Genomic DNA, 12,494 nt, shown 5'->3' on the forward strand with positions numbered 1-12,494 from the left:
TTCTGTTTTCTTTTGTTCTCGCGGCTTAGTAGAGGACTTCTCTATACGGCGGCTCACTTTCATTGAAGAACACGCGTTCCCTTTTATTCCTCTCCATAGCAAACCCTTTTCGTCAGAATCAAAAAGATAAGAAAGTCCGTCTAATACAAATCAGCAAAACTTCGCATAACGTGAGCAGAACTCCCCTTTTGTTGTTTCTTTCCATGAAATAAACCTTTAATATATTTATTAAAGGTGCCCCTATTTCGTCCTTTAGTGTCTAATATGCCCTTTTTGCTGAAGAAGTCCACAGTACGTACCAGGAAAGGATTTCCTTTCGTGAGCAATCCTCAATGTTATCTCTAATAGAAAAGATATGTTTATTCAAGCAAGACACATTTTATAAATAGCTCGAACTAGAGTCATAATTTAATAAAAGAAATGTTAATTTTTCAATTGTATTGGTGAAAAGGACACCAGAATTGTCTACTTTGGTGGGATCTTCTGGTTGTCTCGGTACACTTTATTTGCATTAAAGAGACGATTGAGATATTTAATACTCAAAAGAAATCCAACCGGACAAAAATCTGCCAAAGTCTACTTCACCAAGCATGCGAGAAAAACATAGCCGTCAGAGAAAGAAACGTGTGTTGTTGTCTTTAAAGCCATCAAGTAGGTCATTTTCTGCGGAGAGAATCTCTAGGATCTCTAAAGCTATTGCCTGTTTTTTCCCTCTGCTTCGCTCACTGTGCCCAAAGCACAGAGGAAGCAACTAATGGATGTGGAAGAACAGAAACAGCATGTGGAGTCACCCCTGTTAGCAGTCTCCCAGGAGAAGAAGTTGTCCACTTCGGGGAATGGATTCAAGAAAGACGAGATTTTCTCGGAAATGAAGCGGCAACTGTCGTTGGCCGGGCCATTGGTATCGGTGAACCTGATGATATATTGTTTGCAGGTGATCTCGGTGATTTTTGTGGGTCATCTTGGAGAGCTGGCACTTTCCAGTGCTTCCTTGGCCACGTCCTTCGCTTCTGTGACTGGCTTTAGCATGTTGGTAAGACACAACAATTCTTCCCGTTTTAATCTTGAGATAAACCAACTAAGAGATAAAAGATTTTAAGAATCGGAAAGTAGCATCATACTATGTCACTTCTATGAAAGTTTTCTTCCAGGATGTTATTTATCTTGAAAGATGTATAGTGCCACTTCTATTACTGACAAGATTATAGGAATTCTCCTTCCTGTTGAATAAACAGAGACTAGCGATTGTTGGATCAATTAAGACTGCGTGGTGCTCCTGCTCTCCAAGTACCATGAATAGATTGCTTGTCTATTAACGTTAGCTCCTTTTCAGATTATTGCAGTTTGACAAAGATTGATCTACTGGATATGTTATCTCTCAATAACCTCAGTGCGCTAAATGTGTGATTTTCTCTCTCTAGCTAGATCTAACAATGGCGAGATTGGAAACTTAATGTTGGTGTTTGTCACAAATTAGGACATTTGTTAACTGCACTTAAAAAAGATTGTTGGGGACCCTAGTCCGAAAATCAAATAGATGAAAGAATTTTCCTGTTCAGATTCTTCCAATGGATATAGGCTGAGTGAACTATGGCAATGCCCTCCTGATGCTCCAAGCAAGGCCTCATTTGGGTTCCTAGGATATAGTGACAAACTTCTTTAATTTCATTTTGGGGCATCTATCAATTGCTCCAAACACCATCTTATAGATGCTTGGTCCATAACAGATAGGAATGGCAAGTGCATTGGATACATTTTGCGGTCAGTCTTATGGAGCTAAGCAATACCACATGCTTGGTATCTACAAGCAGGGGGCCATGATCGTTCTCCTATTAGCTAGCATTCCACTCGCTATCATTTGGGCCAACACGGGCCAAATCCTTCTCTTCTTCAAGCAAGATCCTCAGATATCAGAGGAGGCAGGATCCTACGCTCGGTTCATGATCCCTAGCATTTTCGCGTATGCACTCCTGCAGTGCCACATCAGGTTTCTGCAGACACAGAACAATGTTGTTCCAATGATGGTCAGTTCAGGAATCACCACATTGCTGCATATTTTTATATGTTGGTTTCTGGTGTTCAAGTCTGGACTTGGAAACAAAGGCGCTGCTTTGGCAAATGCTATCTCATACTGGATAAATGTGCTGTTACTGGCAATATATGTCAGAATTTCACCGTCTTGTAAAAGAACTTGGACCGGTTTCTCCAAGGAGGCCTTTCACGGGATTCCCGGATTTCTGAAATTAGCAATTCCTTCTGCTGTCATGCTCTGGTAATTCTCAAGCTTTTATGCTCCTAGTTCACATTGGCAACAAAAAGAGAAAGAAAAAGAGATCCATAAAGGATCAAAAACTTGTGGGACAGTGTACGAGACAAGTGATGGTCATTATCCTTCTTCAGAATCATTAAAGAGCTATCAACCTTGTTATTCTAGTTTACGTTCATGATGTGATTTTTACGACTTTGAAGTGATTGCATTTTCTTATTAATTGGCCCTGATGCTATTCATTGTGCAATGTCGACATGGGTCTTCATGATTCTGTAGCTAGAAGCAATTATGATGTTTCTGTTTGGTTCATTGCTCAACAGCTTCGAGATTTGGTCATTTGAAATGATGGTCTTATTATCAGGACTTCTTCCCAATCCAAAACTTGAAACGTCGATCCTCGCAATCAGGTGCATCAGTACTTTGTTTCAACAAGAAGCAAACAAAATTGCTAATCTCTTGGCACGAGTTGCTATCATGTTTAAATAATGTAAACTTAGTTATATTGTGCTTGTTTCAGCCTGAACACCTGCTCCTTGATTTACATGATACCTCTAGGACTCAGTGGTTCAATAAGGTAATCCTAACTGGTTAAGTTTTATTTACTTCAGTAGATCATGCAAAAGAAGCAGCTATTCCACAGCCTCACACTTTCTTGGCCTTATGTTTGGCAGCACGAGAGTTTCAAATGAATTGGGCGCTGGAAGACCACGAGCAGCTCGTTTAGCAATTTATGTTTCCTTAATGATGGTCGCCACGGAAGGTTTGCTTGTAGCTACTCTCATGATCTTTGGTCGAAGGGTGTGGGGCTACCTATATAGCACAGAAGAAGAAATCGTGAACTATGTGGGAGATATGTTGGTACTAACCGCAACTTCCCATATTCTCGATGGCATTCAGTCCGTGCTTTCAGGTATGCACGAACTTTACTTATTATTGCAATTTAACTTTGACTACTTATCCTGATAATAGGGAGGGAAGATGGAGATTGTGTCAAATCTCAAATATGTTCAAGTTAAAACCGATCTGTACTTCGACTGTTTTGATGCTATAAGTTACATTTTTTTCAGGCACTGCAAGAGGATGTGGATGGCAAAAGATTGGAGCTTTCATCAATTTGGGTGCCTACTATTTGTTGGGTATTCCGATTGCCATATTCCTAGCTTTTGTGTGTCACATTGGTGGAAGGGTAAATCGCAGTTACCCTACCATTCTACTGCAATTCGTCCTTTGCTTTCATTGTAAGTCAGTCCGATAATTATATGATTGCCTGTTCATCCTATCGAGCTGCAGGGCCTCTGGATCGGGATTATAGTTGCACTCTTTGCGCAAGCATTGTTACTTGCGGTCCTAACAGGATGTACCAACTGGGAGAAAGAGGTAATTTACGATGCATTTATAAATCGAACGTTTTTACCGTTTAAAGTATTATTTGATCTATGGTTGGTACTTGACATCTAGTATTATTGTAGGCAAAGAAAGCCACTGACAGAGTACATAGTGCCCTGAGTCCGGCCGCTGGATTGTTATCATAAAGCTACAGTGAAGAAATATTGCCGTTGGAATCGGATGGTAGACTACAGAAACTCCAGTTCCTGGCGTTGAAACCTAGTGCGAATTGATGAAATAAGACGTCCTGATCCCTCTGGATCTCATGCTGCACCCATGAGGAAGAGCCACATGTGGAACTTCTACCAAAAGTCTGAAATAAATGTTGTGACGTCCTCAAATTTCGATCTTATTCTGGATATAATAAATAGTTATTTCGTCAATGCGCAATGAGTAGAATTAGGCTCTGAATTGATTCAAGAATCATTGAAGAGTATTCCAAGCTTTGGAAAAGGCAATTTAGGATTTCGATGCGAGCAACCAAAGAACTCAATCATGGATTGACAATTCGGCCATAAGGATCGATGAGGGATAATCATAAGCCATTTCAAGTCGATCCAGGAACGGTTATAGCTCGATTCGGCAATAGTATAAAATCGGTTTGCGGGTGGTTCCACGCGATAACTGTTTTAGTTCCGAACGACACTAGACCAAACCCTAATGATCATATACTTCGAAATGGGCTATTGACTCATCTCAATTACATGACAAACGAAGGTCATTTATGAATTGAAAAGGGCTTAAACGTGGATTGATTTAGAGTCAATTACAGGTTAACACACGAAACCCCTAAAAGTCACCCATTGTTCTAATTATGCGAAAGACGTATTTGAGAGATTTTAACCACGAATTCTAATCCAATTGAGGGTATCATACTTTAGAGGATTAAGAGACGACTATTGGATAATTTCAAGGGATCACCTATTAATCGATAAACCACAAATCATTGGAAAAGTGAAAATTCGGGCTGGAAATTGAGGACCACAAGGGGGCCCACGAATTTTTAAAGGCCCAATGGGCCTCATGGACTTAATAGTCGGCCACAAGGGCCCAAGTTGCGGGAAATTACAGTTTTGCCCTTTTGGGCCCATATTGAATAATTTTGAGAAATTTATGCAAGAAAAAACCCAAGACAATAAGCCCACAAGGAACTAAGCCCAATGACGGAGCCCAAGGAGGAGTTCAGCCAATGAAAAGAGGAGAAATGGGCTTGGCCTAAGTTTAGGCCCATTCTAAAGCCTTTTAGGACTTGAATAGTGTATTTGAGTAAAAAGACCTTTTTATCCCGTGCCCTTTTGGATTCCTTTAATTTGTTGAAGGGAAAAATAGTCTTTCTACCGCTCAAGAGTTAGCCGGCCACATGGAGGGTCAAATGACCAAAACACTCCTCTCATCTTGTCTTTATTCCATTTTTACCTTTAGATATTTGTGAAACTTGAATTGCAAGAACAAATCCTAACCATTGATTCAAGTTTGTTGAGCAAGGGATGATCTTGGCTATCCATCCTTGAGGTAGCTTACAAGACAACTTTCTCTCTCCTCCTCATTTCTCACTTTTGGTTTTCCTCTCTCTCCCTCTCACTCATCATCACCAGCCACCCTCCTTCTCTGTCCCCTTATTGTTTCGGTCACTCATCCTCACCAGCCACCATAGCACGCCCTCATCGCCGCCCTCTTGCGCTGCCATGAGCCAAGCCGTCCATCACCGTCATCATGCGTCTACCCAAGCCGAGCCACCTCTTCCCTTGTTTCCCTTTGGTTTAAGGGTAAGTTTACTCTCTAAACCTTGATTAGGGCATTAGGTTTGCTAATGGTTTAGTTTAGAGCTAATTAGGAGGTTTAGTGGATAAGTTATCTTAAGATTAGTTGATAGCTTATCTTATTCCATTGATAGCTTATCTTTGTAATTGATAACTCATCTCATACTTTAGGTGATAGACTATCTAGTATAGTTGATAACTTATCTAGACTTATGTGATAGCTTATCAAGTAAATAGTAATACCTTATCTTCAAATAAATAGATAACTTATCACATTGAGTAGACTACTTATCATGAGTTAAATGATAACTTGTCTTGATTAATGATCATTGATATGTATTATAAGGTTTAAATTGCCATGAGAAAAAAGGATGAGTTTTTGTTGAAAAATGCCTTGATTAAATGGCAATCTTTGATATGCTTAAGTTTAATTGGAAATTGAATAGACAATGTTATTGGTATTGATATATGAGTGCGTTTTCATGGTAGCTTTATGCGTAAAAGAATTTCACGTCATAAACACTTGACATTGGCTAAATTTCAAAGATAAGAAATGGGACTTGAGTGATTGCTGTGTTGGCATGATCATCTAAAAATTTCATTTGTGCTCGGTTATACCGGAAGATCGCGCCAACCTAGAGTTTGGCCGTGGTTGTGAGAGGTCGTGCCCAATTTGGTAATTGGATGCCGTCGCGAGGGGAGGGTGAGACGAAGTCGTTCGTGAATGAAATTCGGAACGAACCCATTTATGGGATGCCATCATTGAGGTTGGTGAGACGATGCCGTGCCCAACAGAGCGGGACGATACTCGGTCATGCCGGAAGACCGCCTTCCTTTGAGATGTGCCGTGGCCCGAAGGGTCGTTTAATAATCTGGATTATCACGAGTGCGACGTGCATTGATGAGTGCGACGTGCCTGAGAATAATGATTGATTATGTCTGGTTTATTAAATTGTTGTTGTGCATGGTTATGCGATGGAATATGCTGGAATATGCCTCTTGAATATGCATGTTATTGTGACCCTATTATGTGCTCGTTGGAGCGATTGCCATGTTAGGATGGTAGTAAAAGGGTGAGATAACCACCTCATGTATATAGTTTAGGCAAAGCAGGGGCTTTACTATTGATCTGTCATCGATAGTGACTTGCACATTTAAGGCGATCCAGAGGTAACGTACTCTCCTAAACAAGGTTTAGGGAGCTCAGTTGCTAAGTTTATCTCATTGTTGTTTGTTTAACTGTTTTCAGACCCCCAATTATGAGTCAGCGTCCTATACGGTTCGGGTTGCCCATGGATATGGGCACAGTAGTGACTGAGCATCCGATCGGACCGGATAGAGCCTTTTAGAGTCATTTGACGATCTTCTGGGTCAACGAAGGGTTGGCTATGTGGATACCGCATAAGGTCATATTAGGGAGGGAGATGAGCTTTTTGGTCCTATTAGGGGATTTGACGGACCACCTGGTGGAGGTACTGGTGAGGAGGTCGGGACACGATGGACCTTGACCCTCCTGATGGAGATGTCTCTGATCCAGAGACTGATTCAGATGCCGAGGAGTCCGATCCATAGTGTCCTCCTAAGTACTATCAGCTTTGGGGATGGGCTTAGGATGCCCTGCCTTTTTTACCATCCCTTTTTAGATAGAGAAGCCTGTAGTCGGCCAAGTTCGTATACCAGAAATTAAAATCAAACGTCAAGAAAATTAACCTCAAAGCAGTACAAATAAATAAACAGAATATTGATCCAAGCCCAACGAAGTAACGTCGTGTCCTTAAGACAAATTTGGCCCCTCAATCAGTACCCGAGGATATTGGACAATCGTCTCCCAGGATAGAACGGATCTCGTTCCTCTGAAGTGGTACGTATTCAGAGGACTCCTTCGAACGCAATTTTGCATAGACAATCGCACAAAATGACAATGATGAAGTGAATATGTCTTGTGTCACGCCCCGAAACCCCCGTCGAGCCCGCGATATCCCGCTTCAGGTCGAACAGTTGCGACGTCCCAGGTTATCGCCGACCTCAACTAAACATCAGATTTTAATCGCGCAAACGGAAACCATAAAACACCCGGACAAACTTAAACTGGGGAGAATTGGGAGAATATACATTTTCATTTCTTGTTCAACTTGTTCCACCATATATACAATAAAACAAACCTCTGACTACCAGTGCACATTTTACTGAAACTACCAAAATCAAAAAGGAGTCGATGACCTAACGTTCAACCTCAAAAATGGTTCTCATCCAAGGCAAGCTTTCCCACTTCTACAAACACGGTCGTCGTGTGTCTTATCCAGGTCATCCCGTCACCCATCGGAAACTCAGCTACCTCATACTCCGTATGCACTGGTACTCCAAAACGTACTGGTGGCGGTGGTGGAGGGTTCATCGTTCAGGTCGGGGTTTTGAAAATTGTTGGTTTACACAACCATGAGATTACATCTCAGCAAGTTCACCCCTAAACCCAACCTAGGCTATCACGTACCTCCAGACAATCACACAGACACACGTGCATTCGTACACATCAAGTCTTCACATCGTAGGCATCTCAAATAATATAGTCAAACTCAAACATGCATACACCCGTACTCAATCACAATCACGTCGTATGCAACACGCGCATGTACCAATTCTCATCCCACTATTCCTTCCATTCTCATTTCCTCTTTCTCATTCCTCGCCAGTGACCCGCGTTGAAGTACACGCCTCAGGCACACTGCGATCATTCACCACATCCGGCCCGCGTACCCGTTCACGCCTCAGGCCCCAATCGCGACCTGAGCATCACACGCCCTAGGCCCGATCCCAACTCAGCCCACGCCAAATGCGACAGGCCTACATGATTGAAACCCGAGCTTAAGATGCCTCGGTCCAATCCCGGTCTCACCCGAGCTGATCGTGCCTCGGATCGATTCTCATACTTGCTTTTTTCAGCCTCAGCCTGTGCCAAATGTATCAGACTTACGTGATCGCTGCTCGAGTTTACGATACCCGGCCCGATCCCATTCTCACACTACCACACCTTCGCATACTTTCCCACAATCACTTGTCACACCACAACTTCTCCTTACTCATGCACATACTCGATATGCATTTACCACACGCAACTGGCCCATCACATGCGATCCGTGCACGCATCGAGTCACACGCAAACAGAGCTCACTCAACAATTCACATGGCCAATATCAACAATTAATTCGATCTGGCCCATGCGTGCACCAAGCAGACATATGTCCACTATATAAACACGCAAATAAACACTCAATTAAATCAACCCCATCCAGAATAATTCAAACATGCCTAAAACACGTAAATTGCCAATTTTCTCCAACCAAATGGCGTCGGATTAATTCCGATCCTTCACGACACTTTCTCGCCATTAAATAACGGTTCTAAAAATTCAACCTGCGTCCTGAACAAATCATCACAGCCTCGTGAACAGTAATTCGCAGCTTGTGAACAGTAAATCACAGCTTGTAATTCACCTCAAATTGTCCTCCAAAAATTCCAAAAATAATCCTCAAGGCCCGCCACAATATTCCAATCTTAAACCCCAATATTTCGCACCCGCATATTGTCAATTTCACCCCAAATCAAATTATCCGTCGATACCCAATATCCTAAATCGGGATTAGAGTGTGACTTACCAAGTTCTAGGCTAAATCGGCTAGAACGAGAAGCGGCGGCACTTAAACGGACACGGCGGGGATGGCGGCGAAGCTCGGCAACGGCGATCGGCTTGCGGCGGCGGTCCGGCTCTTGATTTGGGCTCACGGCCACTTGGGGGAAAGAGAGAAAAGAGAGAGAAACGGTGGCTGGTGGTAGTGGTTTGGGGCTGGTACGGCGGCTAGAGGGGAGTCCGGCGTGCGGCGGCGCCGGCGTGGCTTCACGGTGAAAGAGGAAGAAGTTCACGGCAAAGAAAAAAAAAAGGGGGGAGGGGCTGATCGTGAAGATGAAGGAGAGAAGGGGGAGGAAGACCACATTCTTGACTCAAATAATATATTTTGACCAATTGCGGAAATGACCAAAACGCCCTTTACTCATATTTTTAATCCGACGGTCCCGATTCGATCTTATCTTGATCCGACGGCCGAGATCGATTCTTGCACAAAAATATCCAAGGGTATACTTGTAATTTCTCAAAAATCCAAGGGCAAAAGTGTCCAATCAAAATTTTGGGGCAAAATTACCAAAATGCCCTTTACCCTTAAAGCTTGTCCTTTAATAAATCCTAGGGGTATTTTGGTCACTTTCTCCGTTTCTTGTCCAAATCGAATTTTTCCGAAGGAATTGAGCGCACCAAAAAATTCATACGTGTCACGTGCAACGTCGTCCTAACATTCCGGCGTGACTTCCTAATTTTCCGGTGTCCAATTTGGGCAAAAATTCCATAATTAAATTCTATTAAACGCAACTCGAGCGTTTCTCGAGCTAACGTGCGGCTTGCTGCGGAAATTCGCGAAATCAACTCATGACCGATAATAAATCGAGTCACGTGCAAGTCCGTTCGGTGCGTGATGACCTCGATTGTCATTAAAATCGCGAAGATCAATCACTTGATCCAAGGGGTACGATCGTTCGGTATAATTTTCAGAATCATTCGTCAAGTCGTTTCGTGGTCCAACAAAATCACCCGCGATCCACTACTAGGACAGTGGCGAACTGACGCCTAACTATCCTTGGATCGGCCAACAATGGCTCAAAATATCACTTCCGCGATTTAATGGTCGAAATCCATTCACGATCAAATTTTCTTTAGTCGCGCGAATTTAATTCCCCTATTAGCCTTTCCCTAATGGTTAGCATTCCCAGGAATGATCAGATCCGGGCGAGAATTTACTGCGAGCACATCTCATAAAACTCAATTATTCAATAAATTCCAATTGGTGGAATTTCGGAATGTCACATCTTGAGTGCGTCGGGAAAGAAAATGCCATGAAAGAAATGTCACACTTCCGAACTAAACTGTTCGGTCATATTAAAATGGCGAAAATGAAGAGTTGCGAGCAATGAAGACTCGCTTTTCATGAACAGTAGCGAAGGTTCACTTGAATCGGTTTGGTTCGTGAACAGTCGCGAAGGCTCACTCGAACCAAAGCGATTTTCATTCGGGCGAACCGAACCTCACGAACAGACATGTTTGTTTGTCCAAAAAAAAATTAATTAATTTCTAACAAAACGTGTCTGTTCGGAAAAAATAAAAAATCGATAGAGAATGGACTCGGAGCCGAGCCGGCCGGACGGACGGCGGCGGCGGCGCGTGCGCGAGGGGCAGACCGACCTAGCTTGGCGTAGGTCTTCTCCCTTCCACAAAAGTGGGGAACCCCTTGAGGCCCAAACCCATTTGAGAGGCTTCTCAAAATAAACCATCTCCCATCACCTCTTCTATCCTATGTGGGACACTTTCATCCACACACTTTTCATTCAATTCTATGGGATTTCGATGCGAAAATCCCAACTATCCCCCACATGAATGAGAAGTTCTGATATCATGACTCTTCGTGTATGCATGAGATGCAATGTGTGATTATTCCATGAGAAAACGTTGCATCAGGATAAGTAGTCTGAGACTTTGAACTTTCCTTAGTGAAATCTATCGGACTTACTCGGTCAATTAATAGACTTGATGTCTTTGAACTGTCAACCTTTGGTGTAAGCCTAGACAATAGAAATCACACGACTGTTTCTCAAACAAAATTGGTTCTCAATGTTGTGTTCGTTTTGGCCATGAACACCGCCTGGTCTCATGAGTGTTTTAGAGAATTCGGCCTTTTCAATTCTCACAGAAGCGGCCCTCACTTCACACTCACATAGGTGATTTCTGAACATATAGTATATCACATACTCAATTCAGAATCATTAAAAGCTTTTGCTTAACCATTACATATTAGTACTGTCTTCATCCGGGAATGAGTAAAAAATTTGACAGTACTCTACACTGTCTTCATAACTTAGTTGTCCCTTTGAACCTAGATCTTGAGATCTCCAGTCAACTAGATAGGATTTCCGCTATGATGACTTGTTTATAGGCCTTAAACTCATTCCCCTTGATGTTTTCGCAATCATCTCTCTAGTTAGGCCTTTTGTCAATGGATCCACACTATTATCTTTTGACTTCACATAGTCAATGGTGATAATTCCACTAAAAAGAAGTTGTCTTACTGTGTCATGTCTTCGACGTATGTGTCGAGACTTACCGTTATACATGACATTCCTTACCCTTCCTATTGCCACTTGACTGTCACAACGTATACATACAGTGGGCACTGGTTTAGGCCAATTAGGAATATCTTCCAAGAAATTTCGAAGCCACTCTGCTTCTTCATCGGCTTTATCCAAAGCAATAAATTCTGATTCCATAGTGGATCTAGCAATACAAGTTTGTTTGGATGATTTCCAAGACACTGCCGCTCCCCCAAGTGTGAATACATATCCACTTATCGATTTTGTGTCTTTAGTGCCGGTTATCCAATTTGCATAACAGTATCCTTCAAGTACCATTAGATATTCTGTATAATGCAAAGCATAATCTTGAGTATGCTTTAAGTAGCCCAATAAACGTTTCATAGCTTTCCAATGATTTTCATTTAGACTAACTGTAAATCGACTTAGCTTGCTCACAGCACAAGCTATGTCCGGCCTAGTACAGTTCATGACATACATTAAACTGCCTAGTATACTAGCATACTCATTTTGAGCTTTGCTTTCACCAGTATTCTTTGAAAGATGTAAATTAACATCTATCGGAGTCTTTACTGGTACAATATCTAGATTCTTGCACTTTCCAAGAATCGTCTCAATATAATGGGACTGTGATAGAGATAATCCTCCAGATGTCTTATGGATTTTAACTCCTAAAATAACATCTGCAACCCCCATATCTTTCATATCAAATTTACTTGTGAGCATGCGTTTGGTCGTATTGACAACATCACTATTGCTACCCATATAAGCATGTCGTCTACATATAAGCACAAAATGGCAAAACTATTATGAGTGATCTTAACATATACACATTTATCACACTCATTAATCTTAAAACCATTCGACAACATGACTTGGTTGAATTTAGC

At 42.1% G+C, this 12,494-nt stretch overlaps 1 protein-coding gene across 1 annotated transcript; it reads left to right on the forward strand.

Annotated features, from left to right (window-relative positions):
• Positions 1 to 681: 681 nt before the first annotated feature.
• On the forward strand, positions 682 to 3,922 carry LOC115662833 (protein DETOXIFICATION 16-like). Its single transcript, XM_030584924.2, has 8 exons — positions 682 to 1,033; positions 1,728 to 2,272; positions 2,590 to 2,676; positions 2,787 to 2,843; positions 2,941 to 3,179; positions 3,337 to 3,455; positions 3,560 to 3,646; positions 3,739 to 3,922. The coding sequence occupies exons 1-8, from the start codon at positions 755 to 757 to the stop codon at positions 3,799 to 3,801; spliced, it is 1,476 nt and encodes a 491-aa protein (XP_030440784.1). The 5' UTR covers positions 682 to 754; the 3' UTR covers positions 3,802 to 3,922.
• Positions 3,923 to 12,494: the final 8,572 nt, after the last annotated feature.

Source organism: Syzygium oleosum, unplaced genomic scaffold, assembly GCF_021117445.2.
Source record: "Syzygium oleosum isolate NSW1041296 unplaced genomic scaffold, Sole_v2.1 Sole_v2.04, whole genome shotgun sequence".
NCBI classification, from domain to species: Eukaryota; Viridiplantae; Streptophyta; class Magnoliopsida; order Myrtales; family Myrtaceae; genus Syzygium; species Syzygium oleosum.

Coding starts and splice junctions, on each gene's coding strand:
- LOC115662833 (XM_030584924.2), top strand. CDS start 755: ATGGATGTGGAAGAACAGAAACAGCATGTGGAGTCACCCCTGTTAGCA. Junction 2,677..2,786: donor ACGTCGATCCTCGCAATCAG/GTGCATCAGTAC, acceptor TGCTTGTTTCAG/CCTGAACACCTGCTCCTTGA. Junction 3,180..3,336: donor CATTCAGTCCGTGCTTTCAG/GTATGCACGAAC, acceptor CATTTTTTTCAG/GCACTGCAAGAGGATGTGGA.